The sequence below is a fragment of the Lotus japonicus genome, chromosome 2, assembly GCF_012489685.1.
Source record: "Lotus japonicus ecotype B-129 chromosome 2, LjGifu_v1.2".
Taxonomy (NCBI): Eukaryota; Viridiplantae; Streptophyta; class Magnoliopsida; order Fabales; family Fabaceae; genus Lotus; species Lotus japonicus.
The window spans coordinates 75,147,453-75,166,663 of record NC_080042.1 but is presented as its reverse complement, the minus strand read 5'-3'; the positions used below and the strand labels follow the sequence as shown (position 1 = coordinate 75,166,663).

The 19,211-nt window shown below is 36.9% G+C and overlaps 2 protein-coding genes across 12 annotated transcripts; one reads left to right on the top strand and one right to left on the bottom strand.

Annotated features, from left to right (window-relative positions):
* The first annotated feature begins 5,906 nt into the window (after positions 1-5,906).
* On the top strand, positions 5,907-14,196 carry LOC130739577 (mediator of RNA polymerase II transcription subunit 25-like). The gene is made up of 8 exons (XM_057591906.1): positions 5,907-5,993; positions 6,122-6,186; positions 7,324-7,377; positions 7,579-7,607; positions 7,832-7,900; positions 8,006-8,090; positions 13,416-13,502; positions 13,587-14,196. Exons 2-8 carry the CDS (start codon positions 6,124-6,126, stop codon positions 13,959-13,961), a joined length of 762 nt encoding a protein of 253 aa, XP_057447889.1. The 5' UTR covers positions 5,907-5,993; positions 6,122-6,123; the 3' UTR covers positions 13,962-14,196.
* LOC130739579 (probable chromatin-remodeling complex ATPase chain) lies at positions 8,548-12,381 on the bottom strand. 11 transcript variants are annotated; one of them, XR_009019901.1, is made up of 6 exons: positions 11,784-12,375; positions 10,880-10,952; positions 10,655-10,728; positions 9,553-10,504; positions 9,370-9,447; positions 8,548-8,912 (listed from the first exon to the last, which is right to left on the bottom strand). XR_009019901.1 is itself a non-coding variant. In XM_057591910.1 (5 exons), the coding sequence occupies exons 1-4, from the start codon at positions 11,805-11,807 to the stop codon at positions 10,377-10,379; spliced, it is 345 nt and encodes a 114-aa protein (XP_057447893.1). In that variant the 5' UTR covers positions 11,808-12,381; the 3' UTR covers positions 8,940-9,447; positions 9,553-10,376. The 11 variants fall into 11 exon arrangements, 1 of the variants encoding a protein (XP_057447893.1); XR_009019899.1 differs by lacking the exon at positions 10,880-10,952 and having other exon boundaries at positions 9,553-9,711; positions 10,163-10,550; positions 11,784-12,347; XR_009019903.1 differs by having other exon boundaries at positions 9,553-9,711; positions 11,784-12,337.
* Positions 14,197-19,211: the final 5,015 nt, after the last annotated feature.

The following is a 19,211-nucleotide window of genomic DNA, read 5'->3' as shown; positions in this document are numbered from 1 at the left end:
GCTGATTCAACGATAAAATGCAAATCGAGAAATAAAGCATGTCGAGCATTGCCAATACAAAGTCATTCATTAATTAGAATCGAATAGAGTTACAAGACGGGAATGATAAAGTTGGCAACAAAGGCCATAATAGATCCATGGCCATTACAATAAAACAACAATTATGAAGCCTAAATTCTCGACTTGAAGGCTTCAAGCTGAACCCCAGCAGCAGCAATCCTACAATCCAAGCTTTGCTTCATACGCTGTTCCGCTGCTACTTCTTTAGAAAGTTGAGATGTCGAGAGCATCACGCTCGTGCACTCAGCAGCCAGCGCATTCAGTCGAGAATTCACAGCTGGGCCTTCATCAATCAACATAGCCTTTTGCTTCTCGAGTCTGGCTACCTCCCTGTGAAGCTCATCCAGTCGAGCATCAACACTCGACAACTCAGCTGCAATGAGAGTCCTCCTAGCAGTCAGCTTGAGAGCCTCTTCTTTTGCGGGCAATAGGCCATTGGTATTGGAAACCACTTGTGCCTTTTTAGTTTCAATAGATTGCTCCACTGCAATGGCTTTGTCAAGCGTGGCCACAACATCGACCACGAGAGTTTGCAATTCGACGAGAGCATCTGCCTGAATTTGATCAAGTTGTTGGCTTAAGAGGAAGGCAAGCAGTTCTTTCACTTCTTGGCCTAATTGAGGAGTGACTCGGACACTGCCAATAAAGCCAGTATCGAAAACCAGCCCTTTTAACTTAACAAGAGCCGCTTCAATCCGGCTATCATCGGGCACTCCACCAGACTGAGCAGTCTCAGCAATTTCAGCTTGGCGCGGCGGAGACTCGAGATCCAAAGTACCATCAAAGAAGCTCTGGAAGATAGAAAGAGGATCCTCGACCAAAAGAGCACTGAGCCTTTCACTAGAAGTATGAGAAGAAGCAGCCGTCTTAGAAGAAGCTGAACCTCCCTTAGCATGAGGTGAGATCAAAGCGGCTCTAGCATCTTGTTGAAATCGCTGAGGAGAAAGTCGAGGCTGTTGAGGGGAAGTTTGAAGCTGTCGAGGAGAAGGTTCAGAATGAGTAGAGGCCAGAACATCAGCCTTGGGTGGGGGCATTACGCCAATCACTTGGTCAGGCTGAATGATTGGATCCTCACCACCCTGCACTTCATCATGCGGCATGCTTTCTTCACGAGCAGGGGAAGGCAGGTTCTGCATATCCTGTGGAGGAAAATTAGAAAGGTTATCTCAACATTCTTTGGTATAATAGGGTTCACAACCAGGATGTTGCCAAGCAATTGGTTTCGAGTTAAAATAGAATGTCAGTTTGTCCCACACAGGGTCTGACTCAGTAGAGTCTAAACTCGAGCTAGAGGACTCTAAACCGCTCGAAGAACTAGATAGGGCAATTGGTGGAGGTTTAGAAGAAAACCACGTGGCCCGAGGTACAGCCATTTTAGACATGCCAACCCTCTGAAGAATCAAAGTAAAAATGATTGAGAAAGAGGAAAAGGAAGCAAATTGAAACAAGATGTGAGCTAATGATTCACCTTAGGGCCAGATGCTCTGAGGGGACTGGAACTGGTTGAACTCTTAGAATGGTGGGAAGAGGAGCTGCCAAATTTGCGACTAGACCTTTTCCCGGAGGTCTTCTTGGCTTGAGCCATCTCGACAGGAATTGGTGTAGTACCTTGAAGCAGAGGATTAGAAGCCTGCTCATCAACACCTTGTTCAACACCTTGCTGCACTTCCTCACGTTGACTAGCTGATTTAGCCGGGGAGGGATTTCCCACAGAAGATTCACCAGCGCCTTTAGCCCTCTTTTGGCTTGCAGAAGTAGTTGGGGTGGCTCCCCGTTTTCGACTCTGAAACAAAAGCAAATGATCACAAAGATATACACGTCGAGTAAAAGTCAGAGTTTCACAAGGTTCAGTATTACCTTAGGAATCTTGAGCTTATCAGCCAAGGCAACATCATCATCATCATCATCCTCCACTTCGACAATCGCAGAGGCCACCCGAGGAGAAGCCTGATGGGTCGGTCGAGGAATTGGTTCAGCTACAAAAAGAAAACAAAGGAGGATTAAGCCATAAATATCGCAAAGATGCCAGGTCGAAATGATTACCTTGACCAATAAGCGATTTTATCGATATGTGGTTGAAGATTTCAACCGGCACATGGAGAGGATAATTCCATAGGTAACGCTTGGTCCAGGTCACCCGCTTTCGAGGGGGCAGTGCACTGTGGTAAAAGTTTTTGATACTTACATGATCAACCCACTTAGGAAGCACTACCGGAAAAGCCAAAGCATACTTACAAGTAGGCAGTGGTGGGAACCTAAAGCCAGTTTTTCGAATAATAAAAGAAAGACCGTCCTCATCAGAAGGAAGGTTCAATCGGGTTTTCTTGGCTTTAGCTTCCCACATTTGCCTGAGAACTTGAGCTGCTTTGGCAACCGTTTCCTGAAGTCGAGGACCCGGAAAGTACACTACACCGAAGAATTGTTGAAAAGCGTTGATCTCAGATGTATGCATACCTTTGGTTTTCTTTGGGGCCTGCCTCTGCAAAAGAAAAACGTTTGTTATGCGCTGGAAGCAATCCTCAATTGGCGTCGAAATATCATGCCAATAAGCAGACCACCACGCCTTAAACGCCTGGGTGACGTAAAAGGATGGAGTGAAACTGAAAGGACTAAGACCAAGTAGCTCCTCATTGTTATAGTAACCAATGGTAGTGTCGAAAACACTACGTTCGGTGATGGTACCAGGATAGAGGATGAGGGATTTGTCGAACAAGGTATTGGGCAAATCTTGACTCAGCCCAAACTGTCGAGACACAAGCTGAGGATTGTAACCGCAAAGAGTAAAATCATTACTGGCGAAGTTGATGGTTAACACCCTGGGAGACAATATAGTCTGCCAAAGCTCGACTTGGTGTTGAGAAAGGTTCTCCGAACCGGGAAGATTAGGATATGAATTCCTTAGCCACCGAGGGCCGTAAGAGGGTTTGTGATACGGTGCAAAGCTCGAGCGGAAACGTTTCAGCTCGAAAAACATGGTGAAATACTTCTTAAAGTCAAACTCGAACGTGGAGGCATCATAAGGAGGGGTGAGAGCTTCAAGCCTGAAAGCGTCGATCCTTGTGTTAGACACCACAGGAGGAGAGTTCTTGGCTGGAAGAGATGGTTCGAAAACCGCATTCATCCAAAGCTGAAGAAGCCAGAAAGGACCAGCTGCATTCAAAGACGCCACTTTAGGATCTCGAATATCGGCGATTGCTTCATTGATCATTTGGTAGAGATTACCGAGCACGAGCCTAGCCATGGCGATAATTCGACCCTCGTGCAACAGATTGGCTAAAGGAAGAAGTTTAGCCGGAATTCTCAAAGATTTGGTGCAGAACACATAGGCAGAAAGCCAATACAGTAGAAACGCGACATGCTCAGCATCGGAGACTTCACCATTCTCGACATAATGATCTTTAATAAACTTACTGAAAGCAATGTTGTCTGTCGGAATGGCGATAGGATCAGTGGGAGCAGCAGAAGAATGATAATCGTCACCCACCACCCAAAGGCCAGTGATGGCAGCAACATCGAGAAGAGTAGGAGAAAGCATCCCAAAGGGGACATGAAAGCTATTGGTGGACCGCTCCCAAAAGAAAAGAGAACTCAGAAGCATGGCAGGGTTGTAAGTAATCGGCGACCTCGACAACTGAATGAGGTCGAAAATGCCAGTCACTTTCCAATGCCCAGACTTACTGGCCTCCACCCTGTTGAGCCATCTCAGATAGGCTCCTTCACCAGCAGATGGGTTAGGAGGCGCAGACCTGAAAGCCCTTTTGGGATCTTTCAGAAAAGGGAAGCGGTAAGAAGGTTGGAATGCAAGAATGAGCTCATCCCCACGAATGCTGGGGTGAAAATGCTCGTAGTCCTCAGGGAGACTGTTAGGCCTGCCCTTCTTCGCCTTCTTCAAAGGGCCCAAAATGGCACGTAAATTGCCATTCACAGAAATAGGAATAAATACCTGGGATTTCCAGATAGCCCGTTTCTCCACGTCATGGAATGGGAGTGCGCTTGGCTTCATTCATCTCACAAGCAGCAGCCAAAGGGATGACATTGTCAGAACCAGAACCAGAAGCCATGGAAATGTTCAGAGAATACACCGGGAAAACAGAAACCAAACGATGGAAGGCGGTCACAAGCAAAATCAGGCAAAAGTTTGAGTGTTCGAAAGCTTGAGGATTTGAAAGCGTGAGTGATTGAAAGAACGGTAAAGCTTGAAGTAGGCCAACAATGGCGTATTTATAGGCAAGCGAATAGTCGGACGTGAAGCTGCATTACAGGGTGATGCATAAAATTTTTGAAATCCAACGGTTATTTTATTATATAACCGCAAACCCTAATGAAAAGGCTAGGAAAAGGCCATGATTACTCTAAAGTAGAGACGGCACACGGCAGACGAGGTCAGACGCTAAAGCCTCTGATTGGAGCAAAAGTCAAACGATTGGATCTCTGATGGGACTTGAAATCAGAAAAGGAAAAGTCGCGAACAGCCGTCAAGCTCCGTCGAAATGCACGGGCAAAAAATGCTTGATCTCTCCAAGGACTGGTAGTCGAGAATCAACATTTTTGGGGGGCATCTGTTGGCCCAATATTTTGGCCCAAGAAAGAAAAATGCATTCAGCCCAAAACTCTCGAGGAAGTCGAATTCTGACTAAAGAAAGGAAGAGGAAGTTGCACCAAGTTAATGGGGCGGCAAAACTCGACAACAACAATTACTGCTAAACACAGGCACATGTAACACGTGCCACACTGACCAAGTCAAATTCCCCCCACGATGGTCGAAAACATGGCCAGGAAACGGTTGGAGCAGTTGAAGCACACGATCTCCACCACCATGCGCAGAACTTCCGGAGCAAGCATCAGATCGTGGGAGAAACCAGACCCACTAACACGCAGAACACGAAACTCTATAAATAGGAGAATCCAATTCAGAAAGTGGGTTCCCAACTCAAACTCTGAAAAATTCACCAGAAAGCTCTAATGTCCGCATCAATGAGACTCAAGGAGCAAAACATGATGATGAAGGAGTACGTTGCAGAACCAACACTTTAGTTTCCCCGCATTTCAGTTTGTTGATTTCCAGTTCTTCTGTGCAGTTTGTTTGTCGAAATCTGCAGTTCATGTAGTTTTCATGTTATTTTAGTTTGTTTGACTGTTTTGTAATCGACTCGTATTCAATAAATTCCAGTTTCATCTGAGCTGCTTGTTATTGTCGAAAACACATTCATGTACACACAACACTTTGGCAAAGCGTTTTCTCAAAAGGACCCTGAAATCTAAACTTCCTTTAGTCGAACTAAGAGGATATTTGTTTACCAAAAATCCGTGTAAACAGTTACTCAACTTTTAGTACGAGAATATCAAATTGCAATTAAATCCTTAGAGTTTAATTCTTTTCAATTAAATCTTTATATTTTTAAAACTTTATAAAAGACCTTAAGGAAAAATAATATTTGATCAGTAATTGTTAAACAGTTAAGATTCATACATATCTCCACATATTTTTTACCTTCATTTTCTATCTATTCATCTTTTCTTTATCAATCAAATCATCTTTCACAATTTTACCTTTTTTTTCATTTCTTTTTATTTGTCTCATTTCCACCTCTTCACACCTCAAAATTAAGAAAAGTGAGGTTTGAATAAAGAATTATTGTTTTTACTTTTTAGACTAAGATAAGATCAAGTCTAGAAGAAACAAATTTCAAATTTCAGTCGAGGAACATTTCCCGGACGCGCTATAATTGTAAGGGTGTGTGTGTTTGACGTAATTACCCTCAAATTCAAAGCGTGGGGCGCTGCTTCTAGGGGTATTTAGGGCATTCGAAAACTAGATCGAACATTTAAAAACCGCTTCGTTCGCGTTCCCATTTCTCTCTCGCTTTACTTCTCTTCTCTCCACCACGAACCACCGTCCACTCTCCGGCGAACTCAATTCCGGCGACTCTCCGGTGAGACTTTTCCCTGTTCTGCTTTCTTCCTCTGTTCTGTTTCGGTTAAACCTTCTTTTTACCTCGTTTTTCATTTTGTGTTTTTGTTCATGAATTTCAAATAATGTTTATGGTGATTTCTACCCCAGCTATGTCTCAAGAAGTAGAATCAAGCGTGAAGCCCGCACAATCCAGTTATGTGAAAATCTGGGAGGTATGTATGTCAATTTCCCCTTCTTTAACCTAAATCAAACTTCACCATTCTAAATTTGGTTAGTAATTCATTTTTTTGGTCACCAATTTGGATTTCATGTAGTAAGAATGACCAATTCTGCTATTTCTTACTAAGCTTAGGTTTCAATTTTGAATTTTTATTTGATGGACATTCAATTTGGATAAACTCAAGACTCATTTCACATATTGCAATTTCTTGTATTCAGTATACTGCTCTTTATATGATGGTTTCCCTATGGCAACATTTTGGCCATTACTCATTTATGTGATCTTAGATTATCACTTTTAAATCTTCTCATAACTCATTTATGTGATCTTTGAAGTCATACAATATACAATATTGTATAGAAATCATCATTTATATGCTGTAAGTGTTATATATTTATAATTATAAATTTATAAAAAATAGTTGGAGGGGCTAGACTGTAGGGATGGCAACGGGTAGGATCGGGCACGAGTTTTACAATTACCAAACCCAAACCCAAATCCTAGAACCCAAACCCAAACCCAAACACAAACCTTATGGGCGATAAAATTAAATCCATGTCCAAATCCATTGGGTTTCGGATTTACCTGAAACCCAAACTCATTAGTTACGTAGCAACTCAATCCAAAACTTACTTTCATATAAAAAAAAAGTGAAATTCATAGAAAGAAAAAAAAAACAAATACTATTCATCATCTTCATCCATCACTAAAGTGAGACAACACTAGTTTAGAGTTTACTTTCTCAAACATACAAAAGTACAATTAATCATCAAAAACACTAAGAACAAAGTTTATAAATATATATATATATATATATATGAGGGTTTTTTTTGTAATTTTATGTTTCGGGTATCTTTGGGTTCGGGTTTGGGCAGTATGAGCACGGATTTAACTAATACCAAACCCAAACCCATAAATGGCTACAGTAACGAGCAAAACCCAAACCCAAACCCAAATCCAGTCAACTCGAATTTTGTCCGTCAAATCGGATCAGGTTCGGGCGGGTACCCATGGGTTTGGGCAAAATTGCCATCCCTAGGCTAGAGTGGTGAGAATTTATTGGATTTGTCTAGCATGCTTATCAGATTATGCATTAGTTTTATAGAGTTAATAACTGAAAAATTTACAGGGAAGCTTATTTGGGCAAAGACAAGGACAGCCGGTATTCATCACCAAACTTGAAGTATGTTCTCAACTGCGTGATAAAAATAACTTTTTACTGATTTTAATTGATTTCAGTTCTGCTTTTCATTTGAGCAGCCTACTGTCATTTCCCAATATGGTCTTTTTAGTCTCGTTCTTTAACAAAGACAATTGATTTAACATTATCGCAACTCGTGAGTTCTTTGATGTGTGATTGTGATACATAATTTCTTTGTGGCAGGGTTACCGTAAATCTTCTGACTCTCAGATGTAAGTTTACTAAATCGATTTAGCTCTACTCAAAAGTCTAGAGAATATTATTTGATTGAAGTTTATAACACTGTTGTCCTGAAATTATTATTACTGTTTTTATTTGCTGTTGATTTGGTTTTGGTCTTTGAACGAGTTTTGTAGTTTCATCAGAGGGTTTGTATTCTCTTATAAATTCCTCTAAGTTTTCTAGATTTACTAACATATACTTCTATTGATCTCAGACTTGCAGCAAATTTGCCCCCTGTAATGCAAATAGTTCGGCTTCTATCTCAAGACCACATGAAACAAAAGTAAGATCTTATTTCAAATTTTGTCTTTGCTAATATATAGTGTCAGTGTATATTATTGGTCTTAACATTTTTCTCTTTACCTGTGTATGTGATCTGTGACATTAGGCAATATGTACAAAAGGCAGATTTCCTTGTTTTTCGGTCAATGGGCCCTCATGTATTTTTGGATCTACTGCGGGAAAAGGAGCTGGTAAGTTATTTGTAAACTTCTAATTTTTTTTATTTCACATAAACTTCCTCTGCTTAGATTTAGAGTAATTTTTCATAGTCTCAACGTCTACACGCTTTCCTGAACTTTAATCTCTTGGTATCTTCTTTCAAGCTTCTACCCCTAAAGAATGATGAAATTAAGGTGCAGTACTATGAGTTTTTCAACTCAACAACTTAATCCCAGCTGGTGTTGAATTAATAATAAAACTAGACAACAACCCGCGCGTTGCGCGGAAGAATATGACTAATTAAATGTGTAGTGTATCTGCGTATAAATATTTCTTATATTATTGGTGGTTGTTAAGACATACAAAGTGGTTAACTATATTTCGTGCATTACTGGAGTTTATGTATTATTGGGTTTTTTTTTTCAATTCACTAATGAGTGGTTATTGTCAAATTTAATGAAACCATTATTTTGAACTAAGAGCATGATGTAATTAAAATAAGCTTTTGATTTTGAAATAAAATAGTCAAATACATGACGTAAATTGTAGGAAATGAAATATAAGCTACACATGGAATTACTCTCTATTTTTTTTGTCTTGTTAATCTTTTTGGCTTCCTTGTGGTGTTTGTATTGCTAACTTTGGTTCTCTTCGATGTGTTTGTCCTCAAGGTTTGAATCAAAATTTGTTCTTCGTCTGCTGAAGTAATGTCATTTGTGCCGTTGATTTCTTATTGATCAAATGATGCACGCTGTCTCGACTTTTCCAATGCTAGCTTTTTTTTTCTTTTTAAACACCAAAGGTTCTTCTTCATCCGATGATATTTGTTGTGAGCAAATATTGAATAGCCAAGCCTGAGCATGTAACACGTCACTCTAACAAAGAACTTTTAATAAACATAAAGAGTAAAAGAAAAAGTTGGAGGTTAGATGTATGTGTATCTCCACACCAAAATTAATGTATGAGTAAGAGTGTGACATGTGCATTAGTTTACTCTTAAATCATAAGGAAGGTTTCAGAAGGATTAATTCAAAGTTACTTTGCTTTTTTTAAGCCCTTTCAATGACTTTTTCCTCAATCGTATACTGTGCAATTACCATGATATGAGATATTGACACAAAATGAAAGCAGGAAATAGGAGGCACCATCACTTTAAAATAGTTGTCAAACACAACGCTTTTTGAATTCCTTCAATACTTAAATCTTTGAATTATATTATTTATGTACAGTGCTTGTATCCATACTTCTAGATAGAATTATAATATTAGAAACATACCTAATAATGAGCAAAATAAGTATAAAATCACACACCTCTGAGCAGAATATGTAAACTTCAACTTCTTTCTTCTGGCGAATCCTATGAGCCTGATCTTGAGCTTATAGGTCAACCTGTTGGTTCTCGTTTTAACACCACCAATTATGAACGAACAATTAGTTGTGTACATAAGGCAATAATCTAAATCGGAAGGGTGCTGACATAAGTGAAATACTCACCAGTCACTGTGATAAAGAATGTCAATGTCAGCAGTAGCAAGATTAATGGCAACAAAAACAGCAATGGAAGCATGACGATGTTCTCCATCAATATTGTCTTCTATGCGGGAATGTTGGTATCCATAAAACATTAAATAATCTTCAAGTATATATAACAGCCTAGTCATATGAAGAAGAGATATACAATAAGCTAGAATTGAAACAAATACAGCAGGAAAAATAAGTTATTGACAGCCATTTGAAAGGATTCTAATTCTTATATAGAACCGACCTGGCCATAGTGCAGGTCGACATATATATTTTGACACTTCTAATGTAGCCACGTGAGGTTGGCTACATGGTTCATGGGGTGCAATAATTCCCTATCATGTACCTCTAAATATCTTAGTTGTTTGACTTATAATTTCTTTTTTATCCCCCTCAACTATTTGTCTATCATATATCTCCTTCATCTGGTCAGCTCTTCTTAATGGTGCTTCTACAAGTTTTTTTCATTGTTAGATTAAGAGATGATTTTCAGAGGAAATGTAGAAGGTGGGATTTGTCATAGGGAGGCAGAGAAATCAGCAAAAAGGAAACTTTTGAATCATCACTGCAATAACAAACTTACTACTAAATTCCTATATTCCTTGATATGTCACAACTCAGATAAATCCTTAAGTTGGTTTTTGTTTCTGGAGTGTTCTCATGGGTTTCTCAAAAAATCCTGGACTTGTCCAGTCTCGGAAGTGTGTAGGTCTGCAGGGCATTTGGTCCCTTACTTCCAATTTGGCCAACAACTCTATCGAATACATGATGCTCAATTCCATACATGCCCAAACCACCTAATTACCCGTGCATGGCACGTGAATGACAATGTCAGCAGTAGCAAGATTAATGGCAACAAAAACAGCCATGGAAGCTTTACGATGTTCTCCATCAGTATTGTCATCAATGCAGGAATATTGGTATCCTTGAAACATTAAATAATCTTCAATTAAATCTAACAGCCTAGTCATCTGTAGAAGAGATATAAAATAAGCTAGAATTGAAACAAATACACCAGGTAAAATAAGTTATTGATATCCATCTGAAAAGATTCTAATTCGTATATAGAACCGACCTGTGTAAATTTAAGTGCCCTGGAATCCCGTTCTTTTAGTTTGGAAAGTAATTTATCCAGTAGAACCATTTTACCTGCAAATAGGATATTTTTAGAAATAGATACAAATTTAAGATGTTATTAATCAGTTTAAAATGACTTCTGATGTATGTATAGATATAAATTAAATTTAGCAGTATTTGTAATGAGATGATCTCATGGTGTAGGGAGGACCAGGTTCAGCACCTTGGAAGAGATATGATTGATTACAACTTGGCATCTGCGCAGCTAAAAGCAAAGGGGGAATGCATTGTTCTGCCTATTATAAATAGTAATATATGATTAAAATCCTGAACCTATGATTATGATGGACATCATATGAAATATTTAATAATAGCATCCAATATCAGTTCAACTTCTAATGAGAAGCATTTTGACCACAATCGGATCAGGGAGCCCTTGATTAGTTGCTATTTTCCATTTGTGAAAAAAACATAGAGAAAGAAATTAATCTTTAGTTCATGCTGGGGTGGTATTAATTGCTCTCAAATGATGTAGAGTGCAAGTAGAGGACCAAATATTTATTAAAAAACAAAAGCTTGAGCTGTGCTAATAGGGAAATGGTGTCATAGGTAAATATCATGCAAAAGACAAATGAAATAGAGCAAGACTTGCAATCTAAATTTCTCAAATGGCAAAGGACACAAATAACATACCAGGTGAGATATAACATAGAAGAAGCTAAGTTTGACCAAAATGTTCAAAGAACTTATAAGGTCCAAAGCATAGTGATTCATATAAAGGCAGAAACATTAATTTCCCAAACCTTTCTCCCATCTTGTAAAAATGTTGTTTCTGCAACCGCAGCAAATATAGTTTTTCAATAATATAGAAAATTTGTATCAATCCTCCTCACTTAAGGTATATCAATCCTCCTCACTGCCTCTTTTAGTCATAGATCAATATTTACTTTTATGTAGATGTAGGTAATGATCGACATAATCCCAATTTACTAAAGGACTTGGATGACTAAAGGGAAAACTGCAATTTTTACAAGTAAAATATGTTCCCTCAATCCAGCAGCTGTATTGTATCCTAGTAAGATGAAACAAAACAAAAATAAGAATTGAAAATGAAGGGGAAAGATTACCTTTGTCGTTTCCATGATATCCATCGAAGTTGGACTCTGATATTGCTCCTGGAGCAATTGGCCATCGAAAATTGAAGGGGACAGGGTGCTGGGCTCAGCGGAGATGAAACTGCACAGCGGGAGGGGAAGCGAAAGAAGAAGGATTGTGTTGGAATTAACTTGTCACCGTTGACATAGTCGCGGGAGAAGGGAGAAGAGTCTGCGTCGCTTCCTCGTCCGTTGTCAGGAAAAGGGGGCAGCCATGGTTGGTTCATGAAGCCTGTATCACGGGAGGAAGAAGTGGTTGTGTCGCCATCGTCGTAGTTGCAGGCTGACGAACCGTGAGGTTCTCGACCAAGAGGATTGGGGAAGATGAAAATAAGGTTTTTACGGGGTTGATCTGTAGTTCTATTTTGTGTCTGTCGATCTTCTATTCTGTGTGTGTGGTTCTCTAGCTCTGTTCCATCCTTCAGAAATTACATTATGACACGTCATTCAAATCGCTGATGTGGGCTCTTTTGTTAGAGGAATAAACGTTGACGTGGCAACGCCACATTGCGCGCTTCAGCATTACTATATTATAATAGACTTGTCAGTCATAGAATTTTAAGTTGCTTGTCATTCTCAGCTGACTCTCAATCGTTTAGCAAGAGACTTGTTAAGATTCAATTAACATAAAGGCTTAAGCTACTAGAAAAAGATTCGAGAATAGTTATTTTTTATATCCAACTCTCCGTTGGGGTTATTGAGGAGAAATAGATTTGTCCCTCTACTTTGGATGACTTTTTAGGCTATGGCAACAACAAGACTAGAAATGTTTGCAGTGTGCATTGATTTGATCACATTCTACACCATCACTCCTGGTCTTGATCAACTCTTATTTTGGTCCTTAAATGTGTCTTTCTTGTATATATTGATAGGATTAGGTCCTTTTATTACTCAGAATAGAGTAAGCTCTCTTGATTACAGACACAATACCAAAACTTAGAGGGTCTGCAAACACCAAGTACGTAAAGGCCTTACACTCTCTTACATGACTAGACATGACCTCCCACTCAATCTCCTCTCCTATTTATAGACAACATATCTTTATTTCTCTGATTAAGTAATTGGTAACCTACATGCTTTCGCTTGATAGTGTTGGAAAATCTGTAGGTTCTGTCTACATTCATTAAAGATGCTTCATAATGTAGCCAACGTTTGGTCTATATTTACAATTTGTTAAGAAATTCAGTAACTTGAATATGTTCAAAATAAAGACGGTTCAAGTTATACTAACAATGCTGGAACCAATGCGATTCATAATCCTTTATCTACTCATAATATGTTCTTGAGATGTGTAGACACTATATAAGGAGTTTTGGATATCATAGCAGTTCATTGGATAGTTTTGTTACCAGACATAGGCGCTAGGCGCCGCAGTACCATTTACATTTCTATTATGAAATTGTAAGTACTTCTAGATTTCTAGGTTACATCTTGGAGTTTGTTAAGTACAAAATTCTGAAGTCACCTATTAGATTTTTGTGACAGTCATCCAAAGAATTACTTGTTTTGGTGAAAGTTAGGTCATACCTCTTTAAATTTGCGTGGCTTAGCATTGATTCATATCAGGAAGATTTGGTGCTCACGAAATTTATTATTTAATTTCAGTATGCAGCTATTCAATTACCATCCCAGACACTGATACTATCTGTTTCTGACAAAGCTTGCCGCTTGATTGGGTTACTTTTTTCGGGGGTAAGTTAATTGACTTTGGATGTTGTTATACTTCTGTTGATCGATTATACATGCCTATTTACTTGGAGCCTTGAATGCAAGCAGGATTTGGCTGCATTTGAGCCATCCAGTCAAGAGCAGCAACTAATGCAACAGCACCAACAGATGCTATCATATTTTCAACCCCAGCAGCAGCTTCTTCCTCACTTGCAGCTACAGCAGCAGCTCCAACAACAGCAACTTGCACAGCTCCAACAACAACTCTCGCAGCTGCAACTTACACTGCTCCAACAGCAGCAACTAACACAGCTCCAACAACAACAACTTGCACAACTCCAACAACAACTGGCGCAGCTGCAACTTACACAACATCAACACACACAACTCCAGCAACAACTCTTGCCGCAGCAGCAGTTTCAACAACTTCCTCAGCATCAACAGATGGTTGGGGAAGGAATGGGTCAAAAAACCTATGTTTAGTATATCACAAGGATCAATGAACATTGGCGGTGAGGGGGCTTCATTATTTAGCTCAAATTTGTATATGGATTTCTCTCAACTGAGGCGGATTATATTTTGTTGATAGGTTCAAATCGCAAATTAACATAGTATGGCCATATAATTTCCTCGGCCATTTAGCCATTAAAAAACTGATAGACCATATTCATAAAGCATGTTAAAAAGTTTTTGATGATAGCTACAAAGTTGTGAAAATCTTGTTTAAGTAGTGGATTTTGATAATGCTAGTTGCCTAAATAATGGTAGCTCTAGACAATAGTGATTAGATTTCAAGGCCACATAGTATGAACAAAAATGCCATAAAATGTGGGGTTTATAGTTTAGTATGAATTAAGGGAAAGTTAGCTTGCCATTGGAGTTAGTAGCCTTGCATATTTATTCATAATATAAGATCTAGGAAGTGAACAAACTTTTTGTGCATATTTATTTTAGGCTTTAACCTAAATAATTGACTAATTTAATAAGACATTTAATAACCTCAAACAAGAGAATATATCCTTTTATGATGTCTCATCCTCGGAAAACTTTCATCCATACGCTCAAAAGAAAAGGTTCAATTCTTAGTGGTTGGTTCACAAAGAAGAATAAAGGTTCAATTCCCTATTAATTTATAGTTTAAGTTGTATTAGTCTCATACAATGGGTCCTATATATTCTTTCTTAATTCCTTACTTCTTTCTAATTTCATGCATAAATTTCTAAGAAGTTTAAGGCTCACTGATATAGTTTTCTGAGTAAAGGAAGAAATAAAAGAAAAGTCTATAGGAATTGTAAGAAATAAGGAGAGTAGTAGAGAAAAACTGTGCGCAATGCTTAAAGGAAATTTTTAGCAAATTCCAGTGCAAATTTTGATAGTCGGTTTTGCCCTGTGATTAACAATTATCGAGATAGAACACTTTGAAGCTCTCAAAGGGGATCGGTTTTTTGAGGGCTGTTTTCTTTGTCTTTGCTACAAAAAATTGGTTTTTTGCCTGATGCGTTGTGGGTAGAAGCAAGGGAGGTAGCGGTTTGATCTTGGCCGCATAAAGCTGATTGCTTTTATAATCTTTATTCCTCCAACTAGTTGGTTCTTGAAGCCTTTGTCTTGGCTTTTTTCATGTTTTATTTTCCCCTTCTTATTTTTGCTTTCTAGCCTCATTGTATTCGGGTTGCACCCTTATGCTAATTGAATGCAATGTCATGGCTTATAAAAAAAATTATGTTTGATTGATTTATAATTCATTAGCAAATAATAGAAGGCAAGAAGGACGGCTAAATATTTGATATGAATGGTCAACCATTGACATGATGGAGCACATAAATGCAAACGAAAACATTTGTTTGATCAAAGACAAATAACAGTTGATGCACATTAAATTGGATTGATAACATATTAATTGTCATTATCGAACAAATTCTTCATTTTGTTATTCGTGACTCCATCTCAAAATAATATAAAAAGTTATTCGTGACTCTAAATTTAGTTCTAAAAAGTTTTGTACGTGCTTCAAGTTTGATCTATATGACATGTGAGTGATAATAGTTGCAATTTCTTATGTAATTACGTACTTATTTTTATCTATAACAAGCTAATTGACATCAATTGAAATAACACGTTGTTGACAATTCATTCATAGAACTATGCAACAAGGTACTCTTGCAACCGATGTTAATCAGAAAACAAATGAAGATAATATTGTTAACTCTTTCTTTTTGCTATGCCAAACTAGATATTCCTATTTTCCTAATACTAGACGTTCATCTTTTAGCGAATAATTATATTATTAAAAGTAAAAGTAAAAATAAAAATACACATCTTTGCTCCAACCATTCAGAGAAAGATAGTACAACTTCACCAACTTTAACATGAACAGCCCGCCATAAACTTTAATCATTGTGGCTTCTTTTTAAGATAAAAGTCAAGAAGCATGATGATTAAATGTTAGATCCTTTTACTCACCACAGAAAAGTTTCAATTGGCCAGTTGCAAAAATTGAACAAATTTTTCAGAGGGGGGTCCTTAGTTTAGGGGAAAATTGACACTTGAACTTGATCATCGTTACATTACGCCTATATGTAATCCTTCACTTACCCCACTAAAAGAAGTGGAAGTTTCTTGCTGCAATGCTTCCCCGTAAGAGCACTATTAATTATGTTTTCTTCTAAAAAATGATTCTCAAAGTTATCTTTTAGCAAAGGTTATCGATATTGCTCTACAAGTTTCCTGTGTAGTTGTAGGTGGCCAGGATTCGAACTAGGTACACAGAAAAACGTTAGCACATATGTGTTTTTCATGGAGGATAATCTTTTTTAAGTCAGCAACACTTATATCAGGCTGAAACTACCTCTTCTAATAAATTATTTTTATTCACAATATTCAAACTTAATACTTTATTTAAGAGAAACAAACATGTTTAATCTAACCCAATCATCTGTAGGAGATTGTTTCAAAAAATATCATCCGTCGGAGAGTACACATATATAATTTTGTTATCGCAATAACAAGTATCTTTCTATTTTTACTATCATTTCACAATATTAATGAATAATTAAATGTATTTTTTTAATATTATTCTTAACAATTCACATTAATTGAGAGAGAAATTAAAGAAAAATGATAAAGAAATTAAAAAATAATTCTTATAAAAATATACTACTAAAATATTAACTTATATATTCCTTGATTAGTTTATGTTACTATGTTAAAGGTCGAATTAATTCAGCGTGAGGGTGTGTAAAATAAGGTGTGAAAAAGACATAAGTTCATGAATGAGTTCACCTCTTTAGTCAAGCTCCTATTGGCAAACCGAGAGAAGTGCACAAGTGGCAAGCATGTAATGTAGGGTTATCATATGTTCATTATTATTAAAATCCAAAGAATCGTTTCTAATATACCAACCGCTTCATATAAATAATTTATTTTATCACATGTATTTTCCATATAAAACAGTCACAGTCGAACCTACAACATTCAAATCTATTTTCAAAAAAAAAAATAAATTCAAATCTTGGTAAATTAATTCTCATAACAGTAACATTTTCATGAGCCTCGAACTCGAGCATTTCAGTAGAACTAACTCTCAAACAATAATATATTTTTATGAGTCCATTCAAAAAAAAATATTTTTATGAGATTCGAAAATGAGATTTCGATCAAAAGAAATCAAGCATATAGGACTAACAACCATATATATTTTAAATATAATAATATAAATTATTTTTGTGACTTTACTCAAAAATTTAAGCTTTGAAATAACTAATTGTTTGATATGGTATCAGAATTTTTATAATTAAGCGGTTTATAATTCGTTTATTGCCCTCCTCAATTCTTCTAATAAAAAATTGAAATCAAAGTATATGGTGAACCTTTGCATTCTTCACACTTCAAACTCAAATGAGCTCTTATGTGACTGAACGTGTTAAAAATAAACAGCACTTTAAGGGCCCGTTTGGTGACCAAGACAAGATAGGATAGGACAGGATAATAATCATATCATGTTGTTATCTGTTGTTTGTTGCGCCAGCAGGATAGGATAACACTATCCTGTCACCTATCCTGTCAATCATGTGTAAAAGTTATCCTGAGAGGGGGAGTTAGGATAGAACAGGATAGGATACCAGTTATATATTTTCTTTCAGTATACTAACTCCAAATTAATTTATTATACTATTATATAATTTATAATAATATTAATTAATAAAAATAAAAATATTAATTTAACTAAAATAAATGGTTCATTTACTATACACAACTTTTTTCTTGTGTAAGGTTGCACAACTCTATAAAATACTTACTATAGCAGGTGCTTCCAGTCTTTTTCATTTAAAAATAAATACAAATGTATTTTCAGATTTAGCCCATATATAACATAAATCATGATTCTCACCTCATACTTCTTTTTTTTTTTTTTGGTTACAAGAGGAAAAGACCTCATACTTCATTAATTCATTCTTTCCCCTATCATTTATAAAATCCACAAATGGCCCTGGACAAATGAGATATAATTTCATAGTTTTTTTTAACACAACAGTTCCTAATCTAAGCTTCATCATACAAAGCATAAGCCAAAATCCATGATTACATTCTATTAGCCAAACAGTGAATCAGTATTGGTCAAATAGCAGCACACACACTAATCTACATTTCCCCTCAATAAATTTTACAAAGCATTTGACAATTGGAAAGCAAAATTGAAACTGGAATTATGACTTAGGGAAATATATAAACTTTGCAATAATCATTTGATCCAGATAGGAAAAGCCAACCCTTTTGACGCTGAATTGGTGGAAATGTCCTTCTTCTTTTTTCCAGAAAAGGACTCGTCGGAGAAGATGGCTGGAGCGGCGGTCGACGGCGGCGATGGTGGTCAGACATCAAATTGGTTGAGGGCTTTTGTCCTTCTCGCAGCGAGGATCATCGTAGTGCCCCTGGTTTCTTCATTGGCGGCAGGATTTGGCCGGAAAACAGTATAGAAGTTGGCGTCGTCGTTCCGTCTCCGTTTCTCGTTGTTTTCCGCTCTGTTCCGTCGTGGTTTGCCAGCGGTGGTGGTTACTGTCTAGTGGAAGGAAGAAGTGATGTGAGGAAGAAGACAAAAAGATGAGGGTGGTTGCTGCTGCAACTAAAAGAAACGAAGAAGAAGAAAGATGGTAGTGAGAAAGAGAGGCTCGGGGTAAAACATGTTAATATCAATAGATTTGGGGAATTCATATAATTTAAATAACTAGTGGGCCAGAACATAATTTTGTAAAATAAAAAAAATCCAAAATGAAATAACCGGAGAGGGTACCTGCAATAGTAAGTATTTCTAGGGTTGTGCAACCTTACACAAGAAAAATGTTGTGCACAGTAAATAAACCCTAAAATAAAAAATAAATAAAATTATTATTCATAAATAGTAAAATAGACTACCCACTTACAAATATTGATTTATTAATAATAATAGACTAATTTAATATTTTCATCTCCTATTATTTAAAAATTATTTATCTACTTATATAATAATTTAATTATAAAGTACTTTTAAAATAATAATATTCTTAATTTAGTTAACATTTATTGTTAATTATCACGTGTCACGACTAATTAAAAACCAATTGGTTAATTGCATAATTTTATTTAAAATATATGCTATCTTCAAAACAATTAAATAGGCTAATTAATAAAATTTAAATTTATTTTATTTATTTTAAAATATAGAATCATTCATGAAAATGTAAAGAAATTAAATTTAGT